A 27,763-nucleotide genomic window follows, 5' to 3' on the forward strand; every position below is an offset into this window, starting at 1 on the left:
CGGGTACTGCAGCAGCTGCCACCAATTCTGGATCCAGTGCCATGTGCCACTGATGCCCACCCACCATGCACTCCTGATTTTCTTTGGTTGTAAGTCCAGTATGGCAACTCTCAAGGACCAGCTGATTGTGAATCTTCTTAAGGAAGAACAAAGCCCCCAGAATAAGATTGCAGTCATTGTGGTTGGTGCTATTGGCATGGTCTTTGCCATTAGTATCTAAATGAAGATCTTGGCAGATGAATTTGCTCTTGTTTATATCTTGAAAGACAAATTGAAGGGAGAGCTGATGGATCTCTGACTTGGGAGCCTATTTCTTACAACACCAAAAATTGTCTCTGGCAAAGACTATAATGTGACTGCATACTCCAAACTGGTTATTATCACAGCTGGGGCATGTCAACAAGAGGGAGAAAGCCACTTTAATTTGGTCCAGAGTAGTGTGAACATCTTTAAATTCATCATTCCTAATGTTGTAAAATATACTCCCAACTTCAAGTTGCATATCATTTCCAATCCAGTGGATATCTTAACCTATGTGGCTTGGAAGATAAATGACTTTCCCAAAGACCATGTTCCTGGAAGTGGTTGCCATCTGGATTCAGCTCTGTTTTGTTACCTAATGGGAGAAAGTCTGGGAGTCCACCCATTAAGCTGTCATGGGTGGGTCCTTGAGGAGTCTGGAGACTCTAGTGTGCCTATATGGAATGGAGTTAATGTTGCTGGTATCTCCCTGAAGAATCTGTGCCCTGCTTTAGGCACTGATGCAGATAAGGAACAGTGGAAAGAAGTTCACAAACAGGTGGTTGACAATGCTTATGAAGTGATCAAACTGAAAGGCTGTGCATCCTGGGCCATTTGACTCTCTATAGCAGATTTGGAGAAAAGTATAATGAAGAATCTTAGGTGGGTGTATCCAATTTCCACCATGATTAAGGGTCTCTATAGAAAAAAAGAAGACGTTTTTCTTAGTGTCCCTTGTATCTTGGGAATTGACTTTCAGATGTTGTGAAGGTGGCTCTCATACCTGAGAAAGAGGCCTGTTTGAAGAAGAGTGCGAATACACTCCTAGAATTTGTATTAGTTAATAAGGATTAACGTATTCATGATATTGCTGAAATGTATTTACCTTTTAATTTATGGAATGTCAATGGGAAACTGAGAAAGGCAAGATATAAATTTCTCAAAACGTTACCTAATTGATTCAACAGTCAAAGCTTTTAAGGAGATGATACTTTTCAGTATAAAGGAAAGACTTTTCTTCTAATTATTATGTGTAATTTTTAAGGAGTTGTCAGTGATGTGTCTCTGCCCTAATTTTAAATATGGCTTAAAGGAGACTACATAACTATATGTAAGGTAAGGAATCAATGGTGCAAATAAGAATTAAAAAGTCTCCTGTTGTACTTACATACTATGGACATTGCTGTGATAAAAAGAGAGCTGCAGTTTTAAAGCCTTCTTAAAAAAAGGAGAAACCTCTGTAACAAAAATAAATTAATAAAAAAAAAGTCTTCTAATGTACCACATCACTGTCTAGGCTACCACAGGATTTTAGTTGGAAATTATACACATTATCTCTTTTTTAAAATTTATTACATTATTTTTGTTACAGATGTTTCTCTTTTTATCCCCATTGATACCCTCCCTCCTCCCTATCCCCCCCACCCTGTACCCAGATTTGTTGTCCGTGTCCATTGGTTCTGCATACATGCATATAAGTTCTGTGGTTTATCTCTTCCCTCTCCCCACCACCCCCTCTTCTGACAGTTGTCAGTCTGTACCCTACTTCCATGTCTCTGGGTCTACCCTATTCCTCAACTGTTATGTTCATTATATTCCACAAATAAGTAAGATCATGTGGTATTTGTCTTTCTCTGCTTGGCTTGTTTTGCTTAGGATAATACTTTCCAGGTCACTCCATGTCGTCTCAAAAGATAAGAGATCTTTCTTTCTTACAGCTGCATAGTACTCCATTGTGTATATGTATCAAAATTTTTATCCAGTCATCTACTGGTGGACACTTGGGCTGTTTCCCGATCTTAGCTATTGTAAATACTGCTGCTATGAACATGGGGGTACATATATTCTTTCTGATTGGTGTTTCAGCTTTCTTAGAGTATATTCCTAAAAGTGGGATCACTGGATCAAATGGAAATTCAATTCTTAATTTTTTGAGGTAACACCATATTGTTTTCCATAGCGGCTGCACCAGTCTGCATTCCCACCAGCAGTGTACTAGAGTCCCCTTTTCTCCACACCCTCGTCAACACTTGTTGTTTGATGATTTGTTGATGGCAACCATACAAGTGTGAGGTGATACCTTGTTGTTGTTTTAATTTGCATCTCTCTGATGATTAGTGATGGTGAGCATTTCTTAATATGTCTCTTAGCCATTTGTATGTCCAGTTTGGAGAGGTGTCTATTTAGCTCCTCTGCCCATTTTTTACTTGGGTTCTTTGTCTTCCTTTTGTTGAGTTGTAAGAGCACTCTACATATATTGGAAATTAACCCCTTATCTGATATATCATTGGCAGTGATGTTCTCCCATTCAGTGAGTTGCCTTTCCATTTTGATGATTGTATCTTTTGCTCTGCAGAAGCTTTTGAGTTTGATGTAGTCCCACGTGTTCATTTTCTCCTTTGTTTCTGTGGCCTTAGGAGATGTATTAGTGAAAATTCTGCTCCGTATGATGTCCAAAATTTTGTTGCCTACATTTTCTTCTAGAACTTTTATGGATTCATGAGTCACATTTAAGTCTTTTATCCATTTTGAGTTTATTTTTGTGTATGATGTAAGTTGATGGTCTAGTTACATTATTTTGCACGTAGCTGTCCAATTTCCCAAACACCATTTATTAAAGAGGCTGTCTTTACTCCACTATATGCTCTTGCATCAATTAATATGTCAAATATTAATTGAGCATAATGTATTGTGTCCATTTCTGGGTTCTCTGTTCTGTTCCACTCGTCTGTCTTCCTGTTCTTGTGCCAGTACCAGGCTGTTTCGATTACAGTCGCTTTGTAATAAAACCTGATATCTGGTACTGTGATCCCACCTACTTTGTCCTTCTTTTTCAAGATTGCTGTAGCTCTTCGGGGTGTTTTTTGGTCTCATATGAACTTTTGAAGTATTTGTTCTAGTTCTGTGAAATATGTCATTGGTATTTTGATGGGGATTGCATTGAATCTATAGATTGATTTGGATAATATGGACATTTTAATGATGTTAATTCTTCCAATCCATGAACAAGGTATGTGCTTCCACTTTTTTATATCTTTCTCTATTTCGTTTTTCAATGATCTGTAGTTTCCTGCGAACAGGTCCTTTATTTCTTTGGTTAAATTTATATCTAGTTATCTTAATTTTTTTGCCACAATGGTAAAGGGGATTGTTTTTTAGTTTCTCTTTCTGTGAGTTCAGTATTGGTGTATAAGAATGCCGTTGATTTCTTGACGTTAATTTTGTATTCTGGTATTTTGACAAATTCGTTTATTAAATCTAGTAGATTTTTGATGGAGTCTGTAGGGTTTTCTACATATAATATTTTGTAATCTGCAAATAATGAGAATTTCACTTCCTCTTTTCTAATTTGTATCCCTTTTATTTTTTCTTCATGTCTGATTGCTATGGCTAAGACTTCAAGTACTATGTTAAATAAGAGTGGCGATAGTGGACATCCCTGTCTTGCTCCCATTTTTAAGGGAAATGCTTTCAGTTTCTGCCCATTGAGTGTGATGTTGGCTGTAGGTCTTTCATATATGGCCTTTATTATTCGAGATATTATCTCTCTATTCCCACATTACTGAGTTTTTTTAATCAGAAATGGAGACTGGATTTTGTCGAATGTTTTTTCAGCATGTATTAATATGATCATATAGTTTTTATTCTTTATTTTGTTTATGTGGTGTATCACATTTACTGATTTGTGAATATTGTACCACCCTTACATCCCTGGGATGAATCCCACTTGGTCATGGTGAATAATTTTTTTAATGTATTGCTGGATCCGATTTGCTAGTATCTTGTTCAGGATTTTGGCATCTATGTTCATCAGGGATATTGGCTTGTAGTTTTCTTTCTTTGTAGTATCATTTTCTGGTTCTGGAATTAGAATTATGCTGGCCTCATAAAACAAGTTTCGAAGTCTTCCTTCTTCTTGAAGTTTTTGAAATAGTTTGAGGAGAATGGATGTTAGTTCTTCTTTGAATGTTTGGTAAAACTCCCCTGTGAAGCCATCTGGGCCTGGGCTTTTGTTTGCTTGGAGAGTCTTGATTACATCTTCATTTTCCTTTGTTGTTATTGGTCTGTTCAAATTTTCTCTCTCTTCCTGGTCCAGTTTTGGGAGAGTATGTGTTTCTAGAAATTTGTCCATTTTACTTAGATTGTCAAATTTATTGCCATATAATTGTTCATAGTAGTTGTTAACAATCCTTTGTATTTCTTTGGTGTCATTGTTACTTCTTATCTTTAATTTCTGATTTTGTGTATTAGGGTTCTCTCTTTTTGTTTCTTGGTGAGTCTAGGTAAGGGTCCATCAATCTTGTTTATCTTTTCAAAAAACCAGCTCTTTGGTTCATTGATCTTTTTAATTGTTTTTTTTTTGGACTCTATGTCATTTATTTCCGCTCTGATCTTTACTATTTTCTTCCTTCTTATTGCTCTGGGGTTTTCTTTTTGTTTGCTTTCTAGTTCTTTAAGTTGTGAGGTTAGATTGTCTATTAGAAAATTTTCTTTTTTCTTGAGGTAGGCCTGTAGTGGTATGAACTTCCGTCTCAGAACTGCTTTTGCTGAATCCCATAGGTTTTGTGTTGTTGTGTGTTCATTTTCATTGGTTTCCAGGAAATTTTTAATTTCTTCCTTGATCCCCTCAGTAATTTATTCATTGTTGAATAACATGGTAGTTTGCGTCCATGTATTCAGATGTCTTTGCATGTTCTTGTTGCAATTGATTTCTAGTTTCATGCCAATGTGATCTTAGAAGATGCTTGATATGATTTCAGTCTTCTTGAACTAGCAGAGACTCAGTTTGTGTCCTAACATGTAGTCTGTGTTTGAGAATGTCCCATGTGCACTTGAGAAGAATGTGAATTCTTTAGTTTTGGGGTGTAATTCTCTGTAGATATCTATTAAATCTATTTGGTCTAGTGCTTCATTTAGAGTCTCTGATTCTTTGCTAATTTTTTATCTATGGGATCTATCCAGTGATGTCAGTGGGATGTTTAAGTCCCCTGCTATGATTGTATTGCTGTCGATTTCTCCTTTAAAGTCCTCCAGAAGATTTTTAATATATGTTGGTGCTTCTATATTGGGTGCATCTATGTTTACCAAGGTTATATCTTCCTTTTGGATAGATTCTTTCAATATTATGTAGTGGCCTTCTTTGTCTCTAATTATGGCCTTCATTTTGAAATCTAGTTTATCCGACATGAATATTGGTACTCCAGGATTTTTCCCTTTCCATTTGCTTGGAAGATTTTTTTCCATCCCTTCACTCTCATCCTATGTAGTCTTTTGTTGTGAGGAGGGTCTCTTGTAAACAACAAATACATGAGTCATGCTTTCTTATCCAGTCAGGTACTCTATGTCTTTATATGGGAGCATTCAATCAATTTACATTTAAGGTAATTATTGATATGTACTTATATATTGCCATTTTTTTTTAGTGTGGTTATGTTTTTCTTCCTGTTTCTTCTATTAATTACAGCAATCCTTTTAACATTTCTTGCTTTGCTGGTTTGGTGCTAATGTATTCCCTTATCCTTTTTTTGTCTGGGAAGCTCTTTATTTGACCTTCTACTTTGAATGATAGCCTTGCTGGGTAGAGTAGTCTTGGATTCAGATCCTTGTTTTTCATGACCTTGATTACTTCATCCCACTCTCTTCTGGCCTGTAGTGTCTCTGTTGAGAAGTCAGCTGATAGCCTTATTGGGTTTCTTTGGAGATAACCTGTTGCTTATCTCTTGCTGCTTTTAGGATTCTCTCTTTGTCTTTAATTTTTGGCATTTCAATTTTTATGTGTGTTGGTGTGGACCTGTTTGGGTTCTTCTTACTTGGGGCTCTCTGTGCTTCTTGAACTTGAATGCCTTCTTCCTTCACCAAATTAGGGAAGTTTTCTGTCACTATTTCTTCAAATATATTCTCTAACCCTTGCTCATTTTCTTCTTCTTCAGGTACTCCTATGATGTGAATATTATTACGTTGCCAGTTGTCCCACAGCTCTCTTAAGCTTTCTTTCTGTTTTTTAATAGTTTTTTTCCTTTTGGTTTTCTGATTGGTTGATTTTTTTCTATCCTGTCTTCTAAATCACTGATCCGGTCCTCAGCTTCCTCTGTTCTGCTGTTTAGTCCTTTCAATGTGTTCTTTATTTCTTCTGTGTCATTCTTCATTTGTTTCTGGTGGTTTTTAATTTCCATTTGGTTTATTTTCAATGTTTCTATGTCTGTACTTATAGTGTTGATGTCCTAACTCATGCTGTTGAGCTTAGTCAAGATCATGGCTCTGAATTCTAGCTGTTAACTTGCTTAACTATGTTTCATTTATCTCTTCTTTGTAGAGGTCCCTTGTTCTTTCATTGGGGATTTGTTTCTTTGTTTCACTATTTTGGCTATCTAAGTGAGTTTTGGAGCCTGCCAATTTTTCCATGTGGGTGTTGTTGTTCTGTTGTTTGTGGCTCCCTCTACTGGGTTTGGATGAGCAAGTTAGGACCCAAATTAAACACCACTGTCAAGTCTTACTTTCCTGGTAGAGTTGGAAGCCCAGGAACTTTTTTTTAGTTATTCTCTAGATTTTTTGTCTGGAAGCTATTAGTCATGGTTACTTGAAGAGCCTTGGGTTCTCAGTTGAATTAAAAACTCCCTCAGGTGTTCAGTGTAAGGGAATTTCTGGAGACTGGGGCAGATGCTGATTGTTAATGAGCCTCAGTTTGCATTTCAGTGGCCCATAGGTGGGGTTGAATCTCTGAGGGAGGGGCCTCCATCTCTCCCCAGGGCCCTGGGAAGGAGTAAGATGGCCACAGTCCTGTGTGGCTGCAACTCAGCAAAAGCTCTGAGTGCCCTCCAAATCCCGATTGTTCCAGGCCAGTCTGTCCTTCCTCTGCCGTAGCCCAAGGTGAGTGGCTATGGCTATTTTAGTGCTATTTCCCACTCTCTGGCCTGTGGAGCAGCTTGGGAGTTTTACCCAAGGGTGCTGTTCTCAGCTAAGACCGTTGCTGTCTGTGGGCTCCCAGCCCCCTCTTGTGCCTCTGCAATCTTACCAGGATTGAGTCAGTGTCTCTGGTTATATGTTCCTTTCAAGCTGCTTTTCTGGTGTTTTTCCTGACGATTTGTCATTATTTTAGTTGTAATTTCTGTTTGGTCCTGGGCGATCGTCTGTGTAGCTTCCATCCACTCTGCCGCTATTTTGGAATCTGTCCCTTCTTTTTAATGATCTGTGACTAAAGCAGTAATAAGACAGCATAGGAAAAAACATTAATTTCCTAAAGGTAGATATAATAATAGGTCATAAAACCCTGCGGCTATATTCTGATGCTCGATGGTACTTACCTTGTGTAGTCCTAAACTGGTTTGTGTGAAATAGTTCTACCTCCTCAAAGGCACCCCTGCCAGTGTGTCACATGCTACAGTTGCCCTTCATATTAGATGTGTGTTATATAACTTTTGGGTCCTTTACCCAACATGCCTATTCCAATATTTTTTCCAATGAAACACATTTTTTTTTTTTTTTTTTTATCCTCACCCGAGGACATTTTTCCATTTTTTGTACAGATAGAGTGGGAGGGAGAGAGAGGAAGGGAGAGAGAGACAGAAACATCGACGTGAAGGGACACATCGAGTGGCTGCCACCCGCACGACCAACCAGGGCCGGGGACAAACTGCAACCAAAGTACGTGCCCTTAGCGGGAACCGAACCCGGGTCTCTCTGGACCGCAGGCCGACGCTCTAACCACTGAGCCAAACCGGCCAGGGCTATGTTCAGAAATTTTACATTAGTTTGTGCTCACCAGGGATGCAAAAGAAAATTTTCTTACATCTTTATTCATAAAAAATATTGGCTGTAATTTTTTTTTGTAATGTTTTTATCCAGTTTCAGTGTCAGGGAATGGCCTCCTAGAGTGAGTTGGGAAGTATTTTTTCCTTGCCTGTTTTAAAAAGAGTTTATGAAGGATTGGTGTTAATTCTTTAACCATCTGGTAGAATGCAGCAGTGAAGCCCTCTGGTCCTGTTAGAAGCTTTTATTTTTAAATTACTAAACATGTTATATTCAATTACTAAACATGTAAAGTTCAATTACTTAACATGTTAAAGGTCTATTCTTATTTTCTAGTTTTTCTTGAGTCAGTTTTGGCAGTTTGTGTAAGAATTTGTTGAATTTATATAAGTTATTTAATTTGTTGGCATATAATTATTCAGAATATTCCCTTACAATCTTTTATACCTATAGGTTGGTAATGAAGTACTACTTTTTTTTTTTTTTTTTAAATTTTATCTTTATTATTGAAAGTATTACAGATGTCCCCCCCCCCTTTTTTTCCATTGACCCGCTCCCACCTGCCTCCTACCTTCCTCACACTATTGTCTGTGTCCATTGGTTATGCATATAGGTTCTTTGGTTTATCTCTTCCTGCCTTCCTTTCCAACTCTGAGGTTCATCAATTTGTACTTCTTAATCCATTTACCATTTTCACCCATTCCCCTAACCTTTCTCCTATCTGGCAATCAGCAAAAAGTTATTTGTATCTATGAGTCTGTTTCTCTTCTGCTGTTCATTTGATTTGTAGATTCAATTGTATATAGATATGTACTTATTGCCATTTCGTTGTTCATATTTTTGATCTTCTTCAAGAAGACCCTTCATTATTTCATATAATACTGGTTTGGTGGTGATGAACTCCTTTAGCTTTTTCTTGTCTGGGTAGCTCTTTGTATGTCCATAGATTCTAAATGATAGCTTTGTAGGATAGAGTAATCTTGGTTGGTAGGTCCTTAGTTTTCATCACTTTGAGTATTTATTGCCACCCCCTTCTGGCCTGCAAAGTTTCTTTTGAGAAATCAATTGACAGTCTAATGGGAGCTCCCTTGTAGGTAACTAACTGCGTTTCTCTTGCTGCTTTTAAGATTCTCTCTTTGTATTTAATCTTTTGCATTTTAAATTTGATGTGTCTTGGTGTGGGCCTTTTTGGGTTCATCTTGTTTGGGACTCTGTGCTCCCTGGACTTGAATGTCTGTTTCCTTCACCAAATTAGGGAAGTTTTTTGTCATTATTTTTTCAATTAGGTTTTCAGTTTCTTGTTCTTTCTCTTCTCCTTTCGCATCCATGATGCAAATTTTATTACACTTGAAGTTGTCCCAGAGCACCTTACACTGTCCTTTTTTGGGGATTCTTTTTTCTTTTTGCTGTTCTGATTGGGTGTTTTTTGCTTCCTTATATTCTAACTTGATGGTTTGTTTCTCGGCTTCACCTAACCATTCATTCCCTGTAAATTATTCTCTATTTCCTTTAGTGCATCCTTCATTTCTGACTGGCCCTTTTTTATGTTCTTGAGGCTCTCACTAAGTTCCTTGAGCATCCTTATAAACAGTGTTTTGAACTTTGCATCTGTTAGAGTGCTCATGTCCATTTTGTTTTTTTTTTTCCCTAGAGTCTTGTTTTTTTTTTTATTTGGAACATGTCTCATTTTGGCTGCCTCCCTGTGTTTGTTTCTATAGATAATGTAGAGTTGCTGTGTCTCATAGGCTTGGTAGAGTGGTCTAATTTAGTAGGTATACTGTAGGGTCCAGTGGCACCGCCTCCCTTATCACCCTAATTGGGCACCCCTCTTTGTGGACTATACACCCTTCTGTTGTAATTTAATCTTGGTTGCTGTAGGCACATCAGTGGGAGGGAGTTACTCAGGTCGATCAACTGCAAGGACTGGCTGTTCCCACTGACCACTGACCTCTGACTTACCTTGGAGAATCAGCTGTGCAGGGGCCCACCACACAGGGCAAGACTTACTTCAGCAGGGCTCTGGTATCCACTGAGTTCACCCCTTGAGTGTGTCGCTTGTGGAGGTGGTTGGGTGGCGGTGCTTCAACGTGGTCTGAAGCTGTCCACTGAATGTGCTGGCTTTGGGGCCTCCCAGGAGGCACAAGTCAAGGTCAGCAACTGCCTGTGTTCTACTCGGAGCCACGAGGTATAAGCTACAAAGTGATCTGCATATAGCTGCTTCTTTTGATGGACTTGGAGGTGCCCAGGCAAAGCCAAGCTGTGAACCAAGGCTGGCTGCTTCTATTGCCAGGCCTGGGGCCACTCAGCGAGAAGTGTGGGGCTCGCTGAGGCCAGAGGCTGCTTATTTGAGAGATTTTAGGAAAATCTCATGTATGAGCCAAGACAGGATATTCCTATGGTAAAGCCACGAGAAACAGCTGGGGTGGGCCCAAAAGTTAGGTGGGTCACGGGGCTAAGGGAATCACCAGGGAAGGGCAAACAGTGTGAGCCAGGTACAGGAGTCCCAGATATGGCACCCATGTGCTGGTCCTGTGGGAGAAAGGCTCACCAAAGGAACAACGACCTCCACCAGCACATCTGTCTGGGAGAAAGCTGCCTCTCCAGCTTTTGCCCTGATGCCAAACAACTCAGTTTTTCCCCATATGTCTCTGGTGCCCTTCAAACTGCCTTCTCTGCACTGGAGCCCAGAAGGAACAAGTCTGAGTAAGTCTGTGGACAGGCCCTTTCAGAGGAGCTTCCCTGGGACTCCAGCAGTCTCAACCTCAGTTCCCGCTGATTTTTATAGCCAGAAGTTATGGGGACTTCTCTTCTGGCACTGGAACCCTGAGCTGGGGGGCCTGGTGTGGGACTGGGTCTCCTTACTCCTCAGGGAGGACTTTCACAGCCAAGGTATCCCTCCTGATTTGTTTTTTAATCCTCACCCGAGGACATCTTTCCATTTTTTGTTCATATAGAGTGTGAAGGAGAAAGAGAAAGAGAGAAACATCAATGTGAAAGGGACACATCGAGTGCCTGCCTCCTGCACAACCCAACCAGAGCCGGGAACAAATCGCAACTGTGGTACATGCCCCTAGCGGGAACTGAACCCGGGTCTCTCTGGACCGCAGGCCGACGTTCTAACCTCTGAGCCAAACCGGCCAGGGCTCCCTTCTGATATTTATCCACCAGATGTGTGTGTGGGACCAGCCCTTCCGCACCTCTGCCCCTCCTACCATTCTCAATGTGGCTTCTTTAATTTTGTTGTTGTAGGACTTCTATTCAGCTTGATTTCAGGTGATTCTCAATGATTGTTGTTCTGTAGTGTAGTTGCAATTTTGATGTGGTTGTGGGAGGAGGTGATACCATGTTTACCTGCGCCACCATCTTGACTGGAAGTCACAGCCTTTATTTCTGATTTTAGTAATTTAAATCTTTTCTCTTTTTTCTTGGTCAGTCTGTACCTAAAGGTATGTCAATCTGTTGATCTGCCAGGGGTGGGGAACGTCTGTCCCTTGGGCTGTATAAGGCTCGTGAAATCAGTACCAGCCAATATCACACACCCCACCAAGTTAGCCTGACCAAATATAGCAGGCTAATTTGTAAGTTGATAATTTTGTATGGCCCATGAATGATGTTATAAATATCAAAATGGCCCTTGGCAGAAAAAAGGTTCCCCATCCCTATAAAAATCAACTTTTGGTTTTGTAGATTGCCTCTATTGCTTTTCTGTTCTCGGATTCATTTATTTCTGCTCTAATCTTAGTGCTTCTTCTCATTGGTTTTAGTATGTTGTGTTTCCCTTCTCATTCATTTAAAACTATTTTCTGGTATCTCTTGTCATTTCTTTTTTGACCCATTAGTTACTTGGGAGTTTGTTTTAAAATTTTCACATATTTGTGAATTTGCCAAATTCCCTTCCTTTATTGATTTCTAATTTCATTCCATTGTCATCTGAGAACATACTTTCAATCCCTTTAAATTTATTGAGACTTGATTGAGCCTAACATAACATGTCTTGTAAAATGTGCCATGTGTACTTTAGAAGAATATGTATCCTATGTATTCTGCTGTTGGTAGGTGGAGTCTGTATGCCTTTTAGGTCTAGTTGGTTTAGTTGTTCATATTCTTATTTTCCTTTTTAAAATTTTTGTTTTCCCTTTATTGATTTCAGAGAGAGAAGTAGTGAGAGGGAGAAAGAGATAGAAACATCAATGAGAGCGAACATTGATTGGCTGCCTCCTGCATGCCCCTCACTGGGGATTGGGCCCACAACCTGGATATGTGTCCTGACTGGGAATTGAACCAGCAACCTCTTGGTGCATGGGTCGACACCTCAACCATTGAGCCACATCAGCCAGACTCAGGCTCTTATTTTGTTTTTTTCTTTGTTTTTACCTTCTTTTTTTTTGGTCAAATCTTTATTGTTGGGTGTAAAATGTATTACAGATGTTCCACATTTTTCCCCCATTGACCCCCTCCTCCCCACTCCCGCCCCCCTCCCACCTTTTCCCACACTATTGTCTCTGTCCATTGGTTATGCATATAAGTTCTTTGGTTTATTTCTTCCCACCCCCCCCAACCCCTTTCCCTTTGAGGTTTGTCAGTCTAGCAATGAATTTGTGCTTCTTAATCCCTTCACCTTTTTCACCCATTCCCCCAACCCCCCTCCCAACTGGCAACCAACAAAATGTTCTCTGTATCTATGAGAATGTTACTGTTCTACCTGTTCATTTTGTTTGTAGATTCCATTGTTGATAGATATGTATTCATTGCCATTTTGTTTGTTCATACATTTTATCTTTTTCTTCAAAAAGACCCTTCATCATTTCATATAATAACGGTTTGGTAGGGATGAACTCCTTTAACTTTTTCTTGTCTGGGAAAGTTTTTATATGTCCATCGATTCTAAATGACAGCTTTGCAGGATAATCTTGGTTGTAGGTTCTTGCTTTTTATAACTCTGAATATTTCTTGCCACTCCCTTCTGCCCTGCAAAGTTTCTTTTCAGAAATCAGCTGACAGCCTAATGGGAACTCCCTTGTAGGTAACTAGCTGCCTTTCTCTTGCTGCTTTTAAGATTCTCTCTTTGTCTTGAAGATTCTCTCTTTGTCTTGAACCTTTTGCATTTTGATGATGATGTGTTTTGGTGTGAGCCTCTTGGGGTTCATCTTGTTTGGGACTCTCTGTGCTTCCTGGACTTGTATGTCTGTTTCCTTCACCAGGTTAGGAAAGTTTTCTGCCATTATTGTTTCCAACAGGTTTTCGATTTCTTGTTCTCTCTCTTCTCCTTCTGGCACCCCCAAGATGCGAATGTTGGCACGCTTGAAGTTGTCCCAGAGGCTCCTTACACTATCCTCATTTTTTTGGGTTGTTTTTTCTTTTTGCTGTTCTGATTGGGTGTTTTTTGCTTCCTTATATTCCAAATGGATGGTTTGCTCCTTGGATTTACATACTTTATTATTGAAGCTGTGTAAATTATTCTTTATTTCAGTTAATGCCTCCTTCAATTCTAACTGTGTATCCATGATTTCTGACTGGTCCTTTTTTATGCTCTTGAGGCCCTCCCTAAGTTCACTGAGGTTCTCACTAAGTTCATTGAGCATCCTTATAAGCAATATTTTGAACTCAGCATCTGTTAGGTTGCTTATCTCCATTTCGCTTAGTTCTTTTCTTGGGGTTTTGTTCTGTTCTTTCATTTGGGACCTGTTTCTTTGTCTCCTCGTTTTGGCTGCCTCCCTGTGTTTGTTTCAGTGTATTACTTAATGAGAGGTATGGGGCACGCTGAGACCAGATGCTGCTCATTTGAAAGAATTTAGGAAAAACCTGAAGCAGGATCCAAGACAGGCCAATCCTATGGTTAAGCAAGTGGCAACAGCTTGGGTGGGCTTGAAAGTTGTGTGGGGTGGGGCGGGGCCTCAGGGAGTCAGCAGGGCGGGGCTACCAGTGTGAGCCAGGTTGCTGGAGTTCCAGATATGGCGACTATCTGCCGCCCCGGGAAGGGCTCACCAAAGGAACAAAGGCCTCTGACAGCACGTTTGTCCCCGAGAAAGCCCCCTCTCCAGCCCTCGCTCCAGTGCCAAGCAGCTCAGTTCTTCCCTGTATGTCTCTCGTGCCCCTTGAGGTGCCTCCCCTCCAAGCTTAGAGGGTGTGAGTCCGATAAGTCTGTGCGCGGGCCCTTTAGGGAGCTGCCTGGGGCTCCAGCCGCTTCAGCTTCCCTGAGCCTCAGTTCCCGCTGTTTTTTCCAGCCAGAAGTTAGGGCGACTTCTCTTCCTGGCACTGGAACGCTGAGCGGGGCACCTGGTGTGGGACAGGGACCCCCTCAGTCCTCAGGAAGGACCTTCCCAGCCGCGGGAGCCTCCTGATTTTTATCCGCCACACTTGGGTGTGGGACCAGCCCGTCGCGCCGCTCTTCCCACCAGTCTGGATGTGGCTGCTGCTTTAATTTTGTAGTTGTAGGACTTCCATTCAGCTTGATTTCAGGCGGTTTTGAATGTGGTTGTTTTGTAATTTAGTTGTAACTTTGATGTGGTTGTGGGAGGACGCGATGCTGCATTTACCTACGCCGCCATCTTGACCGGAAGTCCCAGGTTCTTATATTCTTACTGGTCTTCTTTCTAGTTGTTTTATCCATTGTTGAATGTGGAGTATTGAAGTCTCTCACTATTATTGTTGAATTGTCTGTTTCTCCTTTAAATTTTCTCAGTTTTTCCTTCATGTATTTTAAGACTTTGTTGTTAAGTATACATATTTGTTTCTAATTGTAATATATTTTTCATAAATTATCCTTTTTATCATAAAATACCCTTTGTCTCTAGTAAAAATATTGTTTCTTAAAGTCTGTTTTGTCTGATACTAGCATAGTCATTCCAGCTTTCTTTTGATTACTGTTTGCATAGTATATATTTTTTTCATGAGGCTCTGTGCTTTTGACCTGTTTATATTTTTTAATCTAAAATAGACTTATTATTCAGCATCGAGTCAAAATGAGGGGTCGGCCTGTTGTTGCAGCATCAAGCTGGTGGCTAGAGGGTATTTGAAAATGGTATTACAATGCTGCAGGGTTTAATAAACTGGGATTAATGCGAGACAATACAATACATGTGGATAACGATGTTCAAGAAGCCATAATTAGGCTTCCTGAGAACCTGTATAATGACAGAGTGTTTTGTATTAAGAGAGCCCTGGACCTTTCCATGAGGCAGCAGATCTTGGCTAAAGAGCAGTGGACAAAATATGAGGAGGATAAATTCTACCTTGAACCGTATCTGAAAGATGTTATTCGGGAAAGAAAAGAAAAAGAAGAATGGGCAAAGAAGTAATCATGTAATCAAAATCTGTGGATGCATCTGTCCTCAGTATTTTAATTATGTTGGTTAAACCTGAAATGTACAATTTAGAACCATCTGGGTTTCAAATATATTATTTTAAATAAATGTCTATTATAACTTTAAAAAACTAAATAAATAAAATAGACTTGTTAGACTGCATATAATTAGATCATGATTTTTAATCCATTCTACCAGTCTCTAATTGTATTATTGAGTCTATTTAAATTTAATGTAATTACAGAAAAGGTGGGAATTACATCTGCCGTTTTGCTCTTTGTTTTCTATATGTTATGTTTTTTAGTTTCTTTAATCCTCCATACTGCCTTCTTTTGAATTAAATATATATTTTCTGGTGTACCATTTTAATAGCCTGTTATTTCTTTTAATGTAAGTGCAGTGGTGTTATAATTTATGTTTTGGTTTATAATAATCTAATTTGGATTTATACCAACTTGACTTCAATAGTATGCAAAAATGTTGGTCCTGTATAGCTTCAATTCTTTCCTGTTCCTTTGTGATATTATTGTATTACAAACTTTGTCTTTATATCTTATATGGTGCCTATCAACAATTATCTTTTAAATTACACAGAAGAGCAAAAAGAGTTGCAAATAAAAATATATTTATGCTATCTTTTATATTTACCAGTATATTTACTCTTGCTAATTCTATTTATTTCTAATGTGGACTTGGAGCTACTGTGTAGTGTCCTCTTATTTAAGCTTTAAGGACTTCCAGTAGTATTTTTTGTAGAACAGGTATGGTATTGACAGATTCTCTCTATTTTTGTTTAGCAAAGAATACTTTACTTTCTCCTTTATTTTTGAAGGAATGTTTTGGTGGATATAGAATTCTTGATTAACAGTCTTCCTTTCAGCACATTGATTATGCTATCCTACTGCCCACTGGCCTCCAATGTTCCTAAATGAAATCACCTATTAATCATTTTGCGGATCTCTTATATGTGAGAAGAAACTTCTCCTCTCTCCTTCTTTAACTTTCAGTAGTTTGATTATGATATGTTTAGGTGAAGATCTCTTTGAGTTTATTATCCTTGGACTATATTGAGCTTCTTAGATGTATAGAATAATGTTTTTTATCAAATTTGAAAAGTTTTTACCATAATTTCCTTAAAGTTATTTCTGCACCTTTCTTTTTCTTTACTCCTTCTGAGACTTTCATTAGGCATGGGTTGATAAGCTTGATGACATCCCACAGGTTTCTGAGACTCTGTTTAATTTTCTTCATTCTTTTTTTCATTATTTTTCTCAATGTAGATAATCTCAATTGACCTATATTCAGGTCTGTTGATTCTTTCTTCTGCCTGTTCATATCTGATGTTGAGCCCCTGCAATGGATTTTTTTTTTATTCTGGTGATTGTACTTTACAATTGCAGAATTTCTATTTGATTCTTTTTTTTTTAAGCTGTTTGCTAATTGTTTTATAACCACAACAAATGAATACAGAGAATGCCCTGTACAAAACAACACAATAAAGGTTCAAGATCAAGGTGTTCCTTTAGTCAAGGCTGAAGATTTCAGTCTCTGGTATTTAGAATTTAGGCTGCCATCCTTATTTTTGGATGGAACACTGGGTGTGTGGTACAGTCCATGCTTTTAACCAGATTTGAACAGAAGAATGACCACTTGGCCCAGGTAGTAGATGAGGTGTTTGGTTTCATGTGTCATGTAACTCCTCCCCAAAGTTCCTCCCCACAATGCAGTGCCAGGTGGGGTTTTACTTCTTGTCAAACTCCTTCTTAATATGGGCTGCAATATCCTTCTCTATGTTATATTTCTCCAACGCCTGAGTAGCACATTCCACGGAGTCCTTATGCATCTCCTCCGACATACCGGCATTTTTGATCACCACCTTTCGGTTGCACATGGTTACTTCCTCTCAGGAAGGATGGCCCACGTGGACCCATCGGCGGGAGAAGTCTCTCTATTTGATTCTTTTTAAAAAATAATTTCTATCTCTTTATTGATAGTCTCTATTTAGACATCGTTTGAATACTTTTCTTTAGTTTTTAGATATGATTTTCTTTAATTTTTTTAAACATATTTAAAACAGCTAATTTAAAGCCCTTGTCTAGTAAGTATACCATCTGGGCTTTTTGCCCTCCCTGCTCCAGTGTATAGACCATACTTTCTGGTTTCCTTTAATGTCTCATAATTTTTTTGTGGAACTTTGAATATTGTAAATAATAAAACACAGCTATGGCCCTGGCCGGTTTGGCTCAGCGGTTGGAGCGTCGGCCCATGGACCAGAGAGTCCTCGGTTCAGTTCCCGCTAAGGGCATGTATTTCGGTTGCAGTTTGTCCGCAGTCTGGTTGGGGTCATGTGGGTGGCAACCACTCGATGTGTCTCTCTCACATCGATGTTTCTCTCTCTCTGTTCCTCCCTCTCTCCCTCCTGCTCTATCTGAAGATAAATGCAAAAATGCCCTCGGGTGAGGATAAAAAAAAAAAAAAAAAAAGGCTACACCGAACATTAGATTCTCCTCCTCCCAGAATTTGTATTGCTCTTTGTTTAGTGACTTTCTGAACTTATTATGTAAAGTCTCTTTGCCATGTATGGTCACTGAAGTTTCTGTACAATTAGCTTGATGACTAGCTAACGATTAGACAGAACTTTCTTTAAATGCTTGAAACCAGTAAGTCTCACAGTCTTTGCCAAGGTGCTTTGGATGTGTGTTGGGTCATACCCCCAACACTCATCTAGGCAGTTTAAAACTCCACCTTAGCCTGCTCTTTGTGTTTGCACAAAGCCTCAAAGTAAACCTCAGGTGAAAGTTTAGGCCCTTTGCAGAACTTTTCCTGAGCATGCTCACAGCCCTTATATGTGGCCGGTCATCTAGATTTCCAGGAGTATGTTGGAGCTGTTGAAAGCCCCCTATTGATATCTCATTCACCAGTTTTTCGTTTTAAGATTTTTTTAGTTAGACTATTGTTTGCCCAACTGTTATCCATTGCTAAGAAAACCTCAGTGTTAAAAACTTGCCTCTGATTATTTTCAACAAATTTCCCCAGGGGAAAAGCTGTTTACAGTGTGTCAGCTCCATGTCAGGTCAAATAAAGACAGTTTGGTGAGTGCTGTCTTCAAGGGAACCACCAGACAGTTCAAATAATTACAGTTCTCTGGGAATGGGGCTTTGAAGGAGATCTATTCCTTCTCTGCTTCATTCAGTATCTGCTAGGCTGCTGTTTTATAAGCTGTGATTACAGGCTATTAGTTTTCAAGGTTACTACAGATTTGAGGAGGGGGAAATGGGAATAAAGCAAATTAAAACAACATAAATTCTCCCCAGATAGCTGTAAAACTTTGGTTAATTTTCAGAGCTCTGAAAATTTATTCTAAAGATGTTTTCCAGTGTTATTATTTCTTTTATGGAGCAGAGAATTTTGAGAGGTCCTTATTCCACCATTTCTCTGACATCTCTGTTCATTTTTTAAAATCTTTATTGTTGAGAATATTACAGATGTCCCCCATTTTTCTTCCATTAACCCCTACTACCCAGTTCCCACCCCACCCTAGGTCTTCACCACACTATTGTCTGTGTCCATGGATTATGCATATATGCACATAAGTTCTTTGGTTATTCACCTCCCCTCTCCTCTTCCCTCTGAGATCTGTCAGTCTGTGACGTGCTTCCATACCTCGGAACATATTTAGTTTGTTGGTTTATTTTGTTCACTGGATTCCACATATAAGTGAGATCATGTGATACTTGTCTTTCTCTGACTGGCTTGAGTGAAATAAGCCTGTTCATTTGTGTTTTTTTAAATATTTTTTTATTGATTTGTTTAGAGAGAGAGGAAGGGAGATAGAGAGATAGATAGAAACATCTATGTGAGAGAGAAACATCGATTGGCTGCACACCCTCAATGGGAATTGAGCCTGCAACCCAGATTTGTGCCCCGACCGGGAATTGAACTAGTGATCTCTTGGTGCATGGGATGACACTCAGTCCACTGAACCACACCAGCTGGTATATGCATCTCTTTTTGAAAAATATAGATTCCATATTTCTGAACAATATTTTCTTTGTGAACCAATATTATTAAAATTAAGTAGTGTGGACTATACTGGATTTTGCTCATTCATTTTGAAAGAAGCCATGAGATTTATAGAACATGGTAGGTGTTGATTTTATTGGTCATGCTTTCTTTAGCTCATTTCATTTCTGGAAACAACTTGAACAACCTAATTGATCATACATAATACATGTGTTTAACTCACATCTCTTTTGGTGCTGCAGGTTACAGTGCAGGCAAGAATGAACTCAGGGGCAGCCATGTCAAGAGGATTGTATCAACCAGCAACAGTCTTTATGGGCATCCAAATGTCAGCTATCTCAAGCATTGGAGATTTCAGTACAGTGCAGAAATCTCCCCAACCTACAAAGAACTTTTCAATTCCTGACCCACATTCACACCAACAGACAGCCCAGAGCTGTAATGTGACAGACAGCTATGTAGTAGAAACTAATAGTGACACACAGTGCTTAAATAAGTCTCACAAAATAGATGGAAAGACATCTCTTCAGATTGGTGAGAAAATGCTAGTCACAGCCAGCGTATTGTCTGAGGAAAAACAAGCTCATTGCTTGGAGATAGGAAGCAACACACATCATGGCAAGAATAATTTATCTGAAGGCAAAAAGTCTGCTGAATTTCATTCCCTGTTATGGAAAAGATTAAGTCCAGAGAACAGAACCACTGATTTAAAGTGTGACAGTTCCAGCAGATCAGAGGGATCAGAGGGAGAAATTCTGACACAAGAACATATTGAAGTCAAGGAAGAAAGAGCCAGACTGCCCGTCTCTCTGATATCGGTCTCAGAACACTGTACATCTGAAAATAAGTGTTCTCAAGAGAAGCAGTCCGCTGAGGAAGGTTTCTCAGGTGCGGTGAGAGGCTGAGATTCTTTGCTGATTTTTGTTGTTATTTAGTTTTTCTGGTTGGCATTGGTCTTCTGTAAGAACAAAATATTTTAATCTTTGTCAAAAAACAAAGTAGTGTTTTTGCCAACAAATTCCATTCTAATGAGTTGTTAAATGTGTATGTGAAAATATTTTTGCAAACAGATTTTCTCATTTTTAAACCTATTGTGATATTTAAAAAATATATATATATATATTTTTTTTAATCCTCACCAGAGAATATTTTTCCACTTTTTGTACAGATAGAGTGGGAGGGAGAGAGAGGAAGGGAGAGAGAGAGAGAGAAACATCGACGTGAAGGTACACATCGAGTGGCTGCCACCCGCATGACCAACCAGGGCCGGGGACAAACTGCAACCGAAGTACGTGCCCTTAGCGGGAACCGAACCCGGGTCTCTCTGGACCGCAGGCCGACGCTCTAACCGCTGAGCCAAACCGGCCAGGGCTAAAAAATATTTTTAATGAGTTTTTAAATACCATGAGTTGTGGATTGTTGCTACATGTTTTAAGTGATGAAGTAATTCCATTTGTGAGTTGGAACATCATACTTTGTTTCTCTCTTAAGTCAGTGACCAGTAAAGTATTCATATCCCCTCTTGCAGATCATCTTCCTCATGGGGACCCAAAGTCACAGAAGCCCTTCAGAAAAATGCGGGAAGAGCAGGAGGAGGAAAGTTTGAGCAGCAGTGACCTTACAGTTTCTGTAAGTGAAGATGATCTTATTTTAAAGAGTCCAGAACCACAACCAAATCCAGGTGACGGGATGGAGGGAGAAGATGGAACAGAGGCCTTAAAATTAATCCACTGTGAGCAAGAAAGAGATGCCCCATCCACTGAAAAACATAATTGTATTTTGCAAACCCTAAGCTTTCCTGATTCAAAAAAGGAATCCTCTACTAACTCACCAACAAGACAGTAAGCTATTCCATTTTTTTTTTTTCTATTCTGTTTTTAACTATAGACAGTTTTAGAGACCATTCTACTTGGAATGTATTATTGAACACTCAGCCATGAATGTGTAAGTTCCTTATAGCTCATAGATAGGCTTTTAGATAAGATATAATTTTTTCTTTTTCTTTTTTTATTAAATAGCTTTAAAAATCTGAATATCATGGAAATCATGGTGATTGGAGTTTATAATCATACCCAAACAGTCCCTGGTTAATGCGTAAGTTATTTCCCCTACCCTCCATCCTTTTAGAAAATAAATTATTTTAAAGTTCTGGTAACACACAAGGTAACAAACTGTTAAACTTATTAGAAATTCAGCTTTAGAGACTAAGAACTTGTGTCTGACTAGTTTGCTTAATCCTTACATCCCTTGTCAAAATATCACTTATAATACCATGATCACGAAGGTGGTTTTCCCAGGGCGAGGCTTATCCATTGCACTCCGGATGTGCTGACCCCCGCGATTTCCCCAAATGTGGGAAACTCGACTGCATAATTTGTGGTAGTGGGGGACTGCGTTCGCGCTCTCCCCTGAAAAAAAATAAAATAAAATAAAATAAAAAAAAAGAAAGAAAGAAAATATCACTTATGTCTTTCGATTAGATAGTTAACAAATTCTTCTATGGGTATATCTGAGCCAGCTTTCATTTTCTGAATATAAATATGAGGATATTGGAATTTTTAATGTTAAATTGGAATAATATCAGTGTTATATATTTTGAGCACATATAATTGTCAACTCATAAAAGCTCATATATGACTTTTTACCACTGATTAGAGATATTGGATAAAATTAGGTAGACAATATGGAAACTGTTGAAAGACAGTTCTGCAATTTAAAAAAAAACATCACTAATAATGTTAAATCTCTTTTAGGAGCAGAATAAAGGTGAGTAAAAAAAAAAATGTTAAAAAGGAGAACTTTGAATCTGTTTATTCTTAAATAGTAAACAAACTAAGGTAAACATCACCTTTTGAAAATGAGGAAACCAGCCCTAGCCGGTTTGGCTCAGCAGTTGGAGCATCGGCCTGCAGAACAGAGAGTCTCAGGTTTGGTTCCTGCTAGGGGCCCGTACCAAAAAAAAAAGAGGAAACCAAGGCCAGGGCTTAAGGAGGTGACACGTATTCCACTAGGGCAGACCCTCCTCCATATATCCTCCCTGACTCCTACTCTGCCTCCAGAACTCTGTTTTACCCAGATGCTGTCCTTCTTTCTTTTCAACAGCCCTAGCAAGAGTAAAAAACCAAGTGGGCATTGTTGTATATGAGGGTATATATCTCTTTTAAAGTACCATTGTACCTTTTAATATGTTGTTTTTTTACCTTCAATTATCTACTTTTGGTGAAAAGTTTAATTTACAGTCTGATTGACTCCAAACTGATGTTCAAGAAATATTTATTAAGAGCACATCCAAATTTAAAGTACTTGCTCTGTGGATGGAAGAACGAATATAGTACCTGTTCTTGGGAAATTTAGTTTATTGCAGAGGCAAGCCAAATGGATTTTTCTAGTGATAATACTTCTTCTCTCTCATCAAAAGAGGTACATCAATGTACTACACCATCAGAAACTTTATTTCTGGAAGTAGAGTGTATCTATTTTGGGTTTTGTATTTATAAGCTTCTTTTTATAGCAATTCATTGCACAGGTTAATATTTTGGTAGGCTAACTAGGGGACTGGTGTAATTTACCCAGGACTCTGTCTTTTACTGAGATGAAAAGAGTTGTGTATTGTGTGGAATTAAGAATTTTTTCTCTCTCATTCTTCTACATGAATGACTTTTTCCTGTGGCCTTAAAGCCAAGCACCTTGGAATTTTGAGATAGTTTTCCCAAATATGGACATTTCAAGAATTTTTGAATATTTTTCTTAATAGAATGCCCCAGAATGAAAGGTTAATAATGATTGTTTTCTGTGTCTGTGTTATGAAATTTGAGTCTTTAATTATCTGTGGTAACATACTTCCCAAGAATGGATTGAAGGTGGTTTCAAATGCTACTGGTTAACCTACTGACATCATTGCTGCTTTTGGGGTGTTTCTTATTTTCTCTGTAGCATGAGCTCTTCTTTTTTGCTCTGAGGGTTAATTATTAATCTGAAGCTATAGCATAATATTAACAAAGTAACACTATGACCTCAAATGTGTACTATCTTATAAATTAATTAATAAAAAAAAAGAAAGAAAAAAATTTCTACTATTTTAGTTTACTTTAGGATCTGTTGGGGGCCTGAAGAAAAATTACTTGACTGAATTTTAGTTAACAAAGATGAAGAGATGGGACAAAGGAAGACACATGTGAACAGAACACTGGAACCTCCACTTTTATGAGAATGATGATGATAGCAATGGTGTTTTAGCACATCTGAATTACTGTGCTTGAATATAAAATTTAAGCTTATAGGCATTGAAGGTGAAAAGAGAAGTACAGTATTCTGGATAGTTTCTATGTAATGAGAAAAGTAAAGCCAAGGGTTAGTTTTGCTACTGTTTTGTTTAAAAAAGTTTTTAATAGTTTTATTAAGATGTAATTCAGATACCATACAATCCACCCATTTAAAATGGACAGTTCAGCCCTGGCCGATTTGGCTCAGCAATTAGTGTGTGGGCTCGTGGACAGAGGGGTCTCAGATTTGATTCCTGGTCAAGGGCATGTACTTGGGTTGCAGGTTTAATCCCTGCCTCCGGGGTCATATGAGAGGCAATCAATCGATGTATCTCTCACATTGATGTTTCTCTCCCCCCTCCCTCCCTTCCAGTCTATTAAAAAAAATGTGCAATTCAAGGGGTTTTGGTATATTACATTACAAATTTTTTAAAATTGTGTTAAAATATATATAACAAAATTTGCCATTTTGTGTACAATTTAATGACATTGATTACATTCACAATATTGCGCAACCATCACAATTATTTCCAAAAGTTTTTCATCATCCCAAATAAAAACTCCATCACCAATAACTCTCTGCTGTGTCCTCCCCTCAGTCCTTGGTAACTTGACTAGTCTACTTTCTGTCTCTACAAATTTGTCTATTTTAGTGACAACTATACAATATTTATATCTGGCTTGTTTTAATTAGCATAACATCCACATTGTAGCATATGCCAGAACTTCATTTGTTTTTATCATATTCCAGTATATGGATATACCACATTTTGTTTATCCATTCATCTGTCGATGGACACTTGGGTTGCTTCCACCTTTACGTGTTTTTTGTTTGTTTTTACTTTAGAGAGAAGAATGGGGAGGGAGGGAGGAAGAGAGAGTGAGAGCAAGAGAGAGAGTGAGAGCGAGAGTGAGAAAGAATGAGAAACATCAATTTGTTGCTTCCTACACAAGCCCCAATGGGGATTGAACCCACAATATGGGTATGTGCCTTGACTGGGAATTGAACCCAGACCTCTGAGTCCATGGGATGACACTCAAATCCACTGAGCCACACTAGGCAGGCCACAGAATCTTTTTAAGGTTCTGCTTGTACCCTTTACGCTTATCCCATTGGCTGAAAACATCAAAGGCCCAGTCCAGAGTCAAGAGGTAGAGAAATACATCCTATCTTGATGAGATGAGTGGAAAAGTCACATTGCAAAAGGGTGTACACACAGAGATGAGACGTTTATGTTCATTTTTTGCAATTCAACACAGAACTTTAAGACAATTCAAATAAAGATAAGCTCTGTGTGAATCAGGAAAGGTTTTGTACAGGTGTGGATGCAGCATCTAGAGGGCTGTGTAGACTTTGAATAAGAAGGGAAGAGGACAAATTAGGCTATCTTGTTTTAATTTGCAATTCCCTAATGACATGATGTTGAGCATCCTTAAGTACTTATCATTTGCATATTTTCTTTGGTGGTGTTTGTTTGTATCTTTGCCTATTTTGTAATTGGGTTGTTCATTTTATTATTGTTGAGTTTTAAAAGCTCTTTGTATATTTTGGATTCAAGTTCTTTATCAGGGGAATAGTGTGTTTTGCAACTATTTTCTTTAATTCGGTGTTTTGTCTTTTCATTCTCTTTAACAGAGTATTGTGGAGCAGTAGCTTTTGTTTTTGTTTATTTCTTCTTATTTTAGCTACTCCTGGGGTGGCTAGCCCTGGTGGCAGTGAGTGCTTACCATTATTGTTAGGCTGAGCCCACTCAGTGTGTCCACCACCGTCTTGAGGGCCCCAGAAATTTTTTATTTTAACAAAGTTTAACTTAAATTTTGTTTTTTTCATTGTGCTTTTGGTATTGTATCTAAAAACTTGTCACCCAATCCAAGGTCTCCTAGATTTCTTCCTATGTTATCTTCTAGAAATATTATAGTTTGACCTTTAGATCTATGATCCATTTTGAGTTAATTTTTGTGAAAGGCATAATAAGCTCAGTGTCTGGATTTATTTTTAATGTGGATGTCTATTTCTCCCAGTACCATCTATTTAAACACACACACACACACACACACACACACACACACACAAAAACTATACTCTTTCCATTGAATTATCTTTGTTCCTTCATAAAAGAATTGACTGTATTTGTATGAGTCTATTTCTGGATTCTCTATTCTATTCTATTTATTTGCTTCTTCACCAATATCACTCTGTCTTGGTTATGGTAGCTTTATAGTAGATTTTGAAATCATGTAGTGTCAGTCTTATTACTTCATTCTTCTTTAGTACTGTGTTGGCTCCTGTGGGTCCTTTGCCTTTCCATATAAACTTTAGAATCAGTTTTTCAATATCCAAAAAAATAATTTTCTGGGATTTTGATAGAGATTGTATTGAATCCATAGATCAAGTTGGGAAGAACTGAAATCTTAAAAATACGAGGTTTCTCTATGCATGAACTTGAAATATTTCTCCATTCATTCAGATTTTATTTTATTTCTTGCCTCAGTTTTGTAGTTTTCTTTATGTAGTTTTTGTACATATATTGTTAGACTTAATTTTAAGTACCTTTGGGTTTGGGGTTTTTTTTAGTGCTAATATAGATGATATTGGATTTTTAAAATTCAAATTCCAATTTTTCATTGTTTCTGTGTTTTATATATGTATGTATTTTTCTAAATATGTTTTTATTGATTTTTTTTTTTAGAGAGAGAGGAAGGGAGAGAGAGAGAGATAGAAACATCGATGTGAGAAAGAAACATCAATCAGCTGCCTCCTGCATGCCCCACAATGGGGATCGAGCCGGCAACCTGGGCATGTGCCCTGACTGGGAATCATACTGGGACCTCTCAGACCACGGGACAGCACTCAATCCACTGAGCAACACCAGACGGCTTATTTTATATTAACCTTATATTCTGCAACATTGCTATAGTCACTTATTAGCTCCAGGAGGATTTTTGGCGATTCTTTGGGATTTTCAACATAATAAGCATGCTATCTTGAATAGAGGCAGATTTCTTTCTTTCTTTTTAATCTGTATGCTTTTTATTTTCTTGTCTTAATGCATTGCATTCTAGTACAATGTTGAAAGTAATGGTGAGAAGGAATATCCTTGCCTTGTTCCTGCTCTTATGGAGGTAGCATCTAGTTCTTCCCCTTTATTTTTTTGGTATGTTTTTATTATTTTATTAGAGGGAGAGGAAGGGAGAGAGAGATAGAAACATCAATGTAAGAGAGATACATTGATTGTCTGCTTCCTGCACGCCTCCTACTGGGGATTGAGCCTGCAACCCAGGCATTTGCCTTGACTGGGAATTGATCCAAGAGCTCTCAGTCCATGGGACGATGCCCAGTCCACTGAGCCACACTGGCCAGGCTAGTTCTTCCCCTTTAAATGTAGACCTAGCCATAGTGTTTCCCTAGATGTTCTATATCAAGTTGAGAAAGTTTCTTCCTATTCCTAATTTGCTGAGAGTTTTTATCCTGAATGAATGTTGACTTGTCTCATACTTTTTCTGCATCTTATGATATAATCATCTGAATTTTCTTCTTTAGCTAGAGAATTGATGGATTATATTAATTGACTTTCAAATGTTGAATCAGTCTGTATACCTGGGATAAAATCCACTTGGTCATGGCGTATAATTTTTTTCACACTTTGTTAGATTCAGTTTGCTAATATTTTGTTAAGGAATTTTCCATCTATGTTCATGAGAGATACTGATCTGTAGTTTTTCTTTCTTGTAATATCCTTATTTGGTTTTGGTGCAAGGGTAATGCTAGCCTTATAGAATGAGTTAGAAAGTAATTCCTCGGGGTTGGTGGGGGAGAGATAAACCACAGAACTTATATGCATGTATGCATGAACAGTGGACATGGACAACAAAGCTGGGGACGGGGCGGGGAGAGGAATCAGTGGGGGGAAAAGGAGAAACATCTGTAACAAAAATAAATAATTAAGAAGAAAGAAAGAAAGAAAAAGAAGGAAGGAAAGAAAGAAAGAAAGAAAGAAAGAGAGAGAGAGAGAGAGAGAGAAATTTCTCTGTTATCCTCTGAAAGGGATTGCAGAGAATTGCTATAATTTCTTTTTTTAAATGTTTGGTAGAATTCATTAGTAAACCCATCTGGGCCTAATGTTATCTGTTTTTGAAAATTATTAAGTATTGATTCAATTTTTTAACATATTTTATTAATATTATATA

General features: G+C 38.3%; 2 protein-coding genes, 1 non-coding gene and 2 pseudogenes across 5 annotated transcripts in view; 4 read left to right on the forward strand and 1 right to left on the reverse strand.

Annotated features, from left to right (window-relative positions):
- KIZ (kizuna centrosomal protein) overlaps positions 1–27,763 on the forward strand; it is a 226,783-nt gene that overhangs the window by 50,947 nt on the left and 148,073 nt on the right. For all 3 annotated transcript variants that reach the window (XM_036244184.1, XM_036244185.1, XM_036244186.1), the window contains 2 exons: positions 19,556–20,201; positions 20,842–21,154. In XM_036244184.1, coding sequence (XP_036100077.1) covers positions 19,556–20,201; positions 20,842–21,154 — 959 coding nt within the window. The remainder of the gene's footprint in view (positions 1–19,555; positions 20,202–20,841; positions 21,155–27,763) is intronic.
- On the forward strand, positions 101–873 carry LOC118618161 (annotated as a pseudogene).
- Positions 14,967–15,356, forward strand: LOC118618164 (cytochrome b-c1 complex subunit 7-like). Its single transcript, XM_036244188.1, has one exon. The coding sequence runs from the start codon at positions 15,045–15,047 to the stop codon at positions 15,282–15,284; it is 240 nt and encodes a 79-aa protein (XP_036100081.1). The 5' UTR covers positions 14,967–15,044; the 3' UTR covers positions 15,285–15,356.
- Positions 16,911–17,181, reverse strand: LOC118618163 (annotated as a pseudogene).
- LOC118619442 lies at positions 21,566–21,724 on the forward strand. Its single transcript, XR_004957217.1, has one exon. It is a non-coding gene; the product is annotated as a U1 spliceosomal RNA (small nuclear RNA).

The sequence above is a fragment of the Molossus molossus genome, unplaced genomic scaffold (assembly GCF_014108415.1).
Source record: "Molossus molossus isolate mMolMol1 unplaced genomic scaffold, mMolMol1.p scaffold_m16_p_6, whole genome shotgun sequence".
Lineage (NCBI taxonomy): Eukaryota > Metazoa > Chordata > Mammalia > Chiroptera > Molossidae > Molossus > Molossus molossus.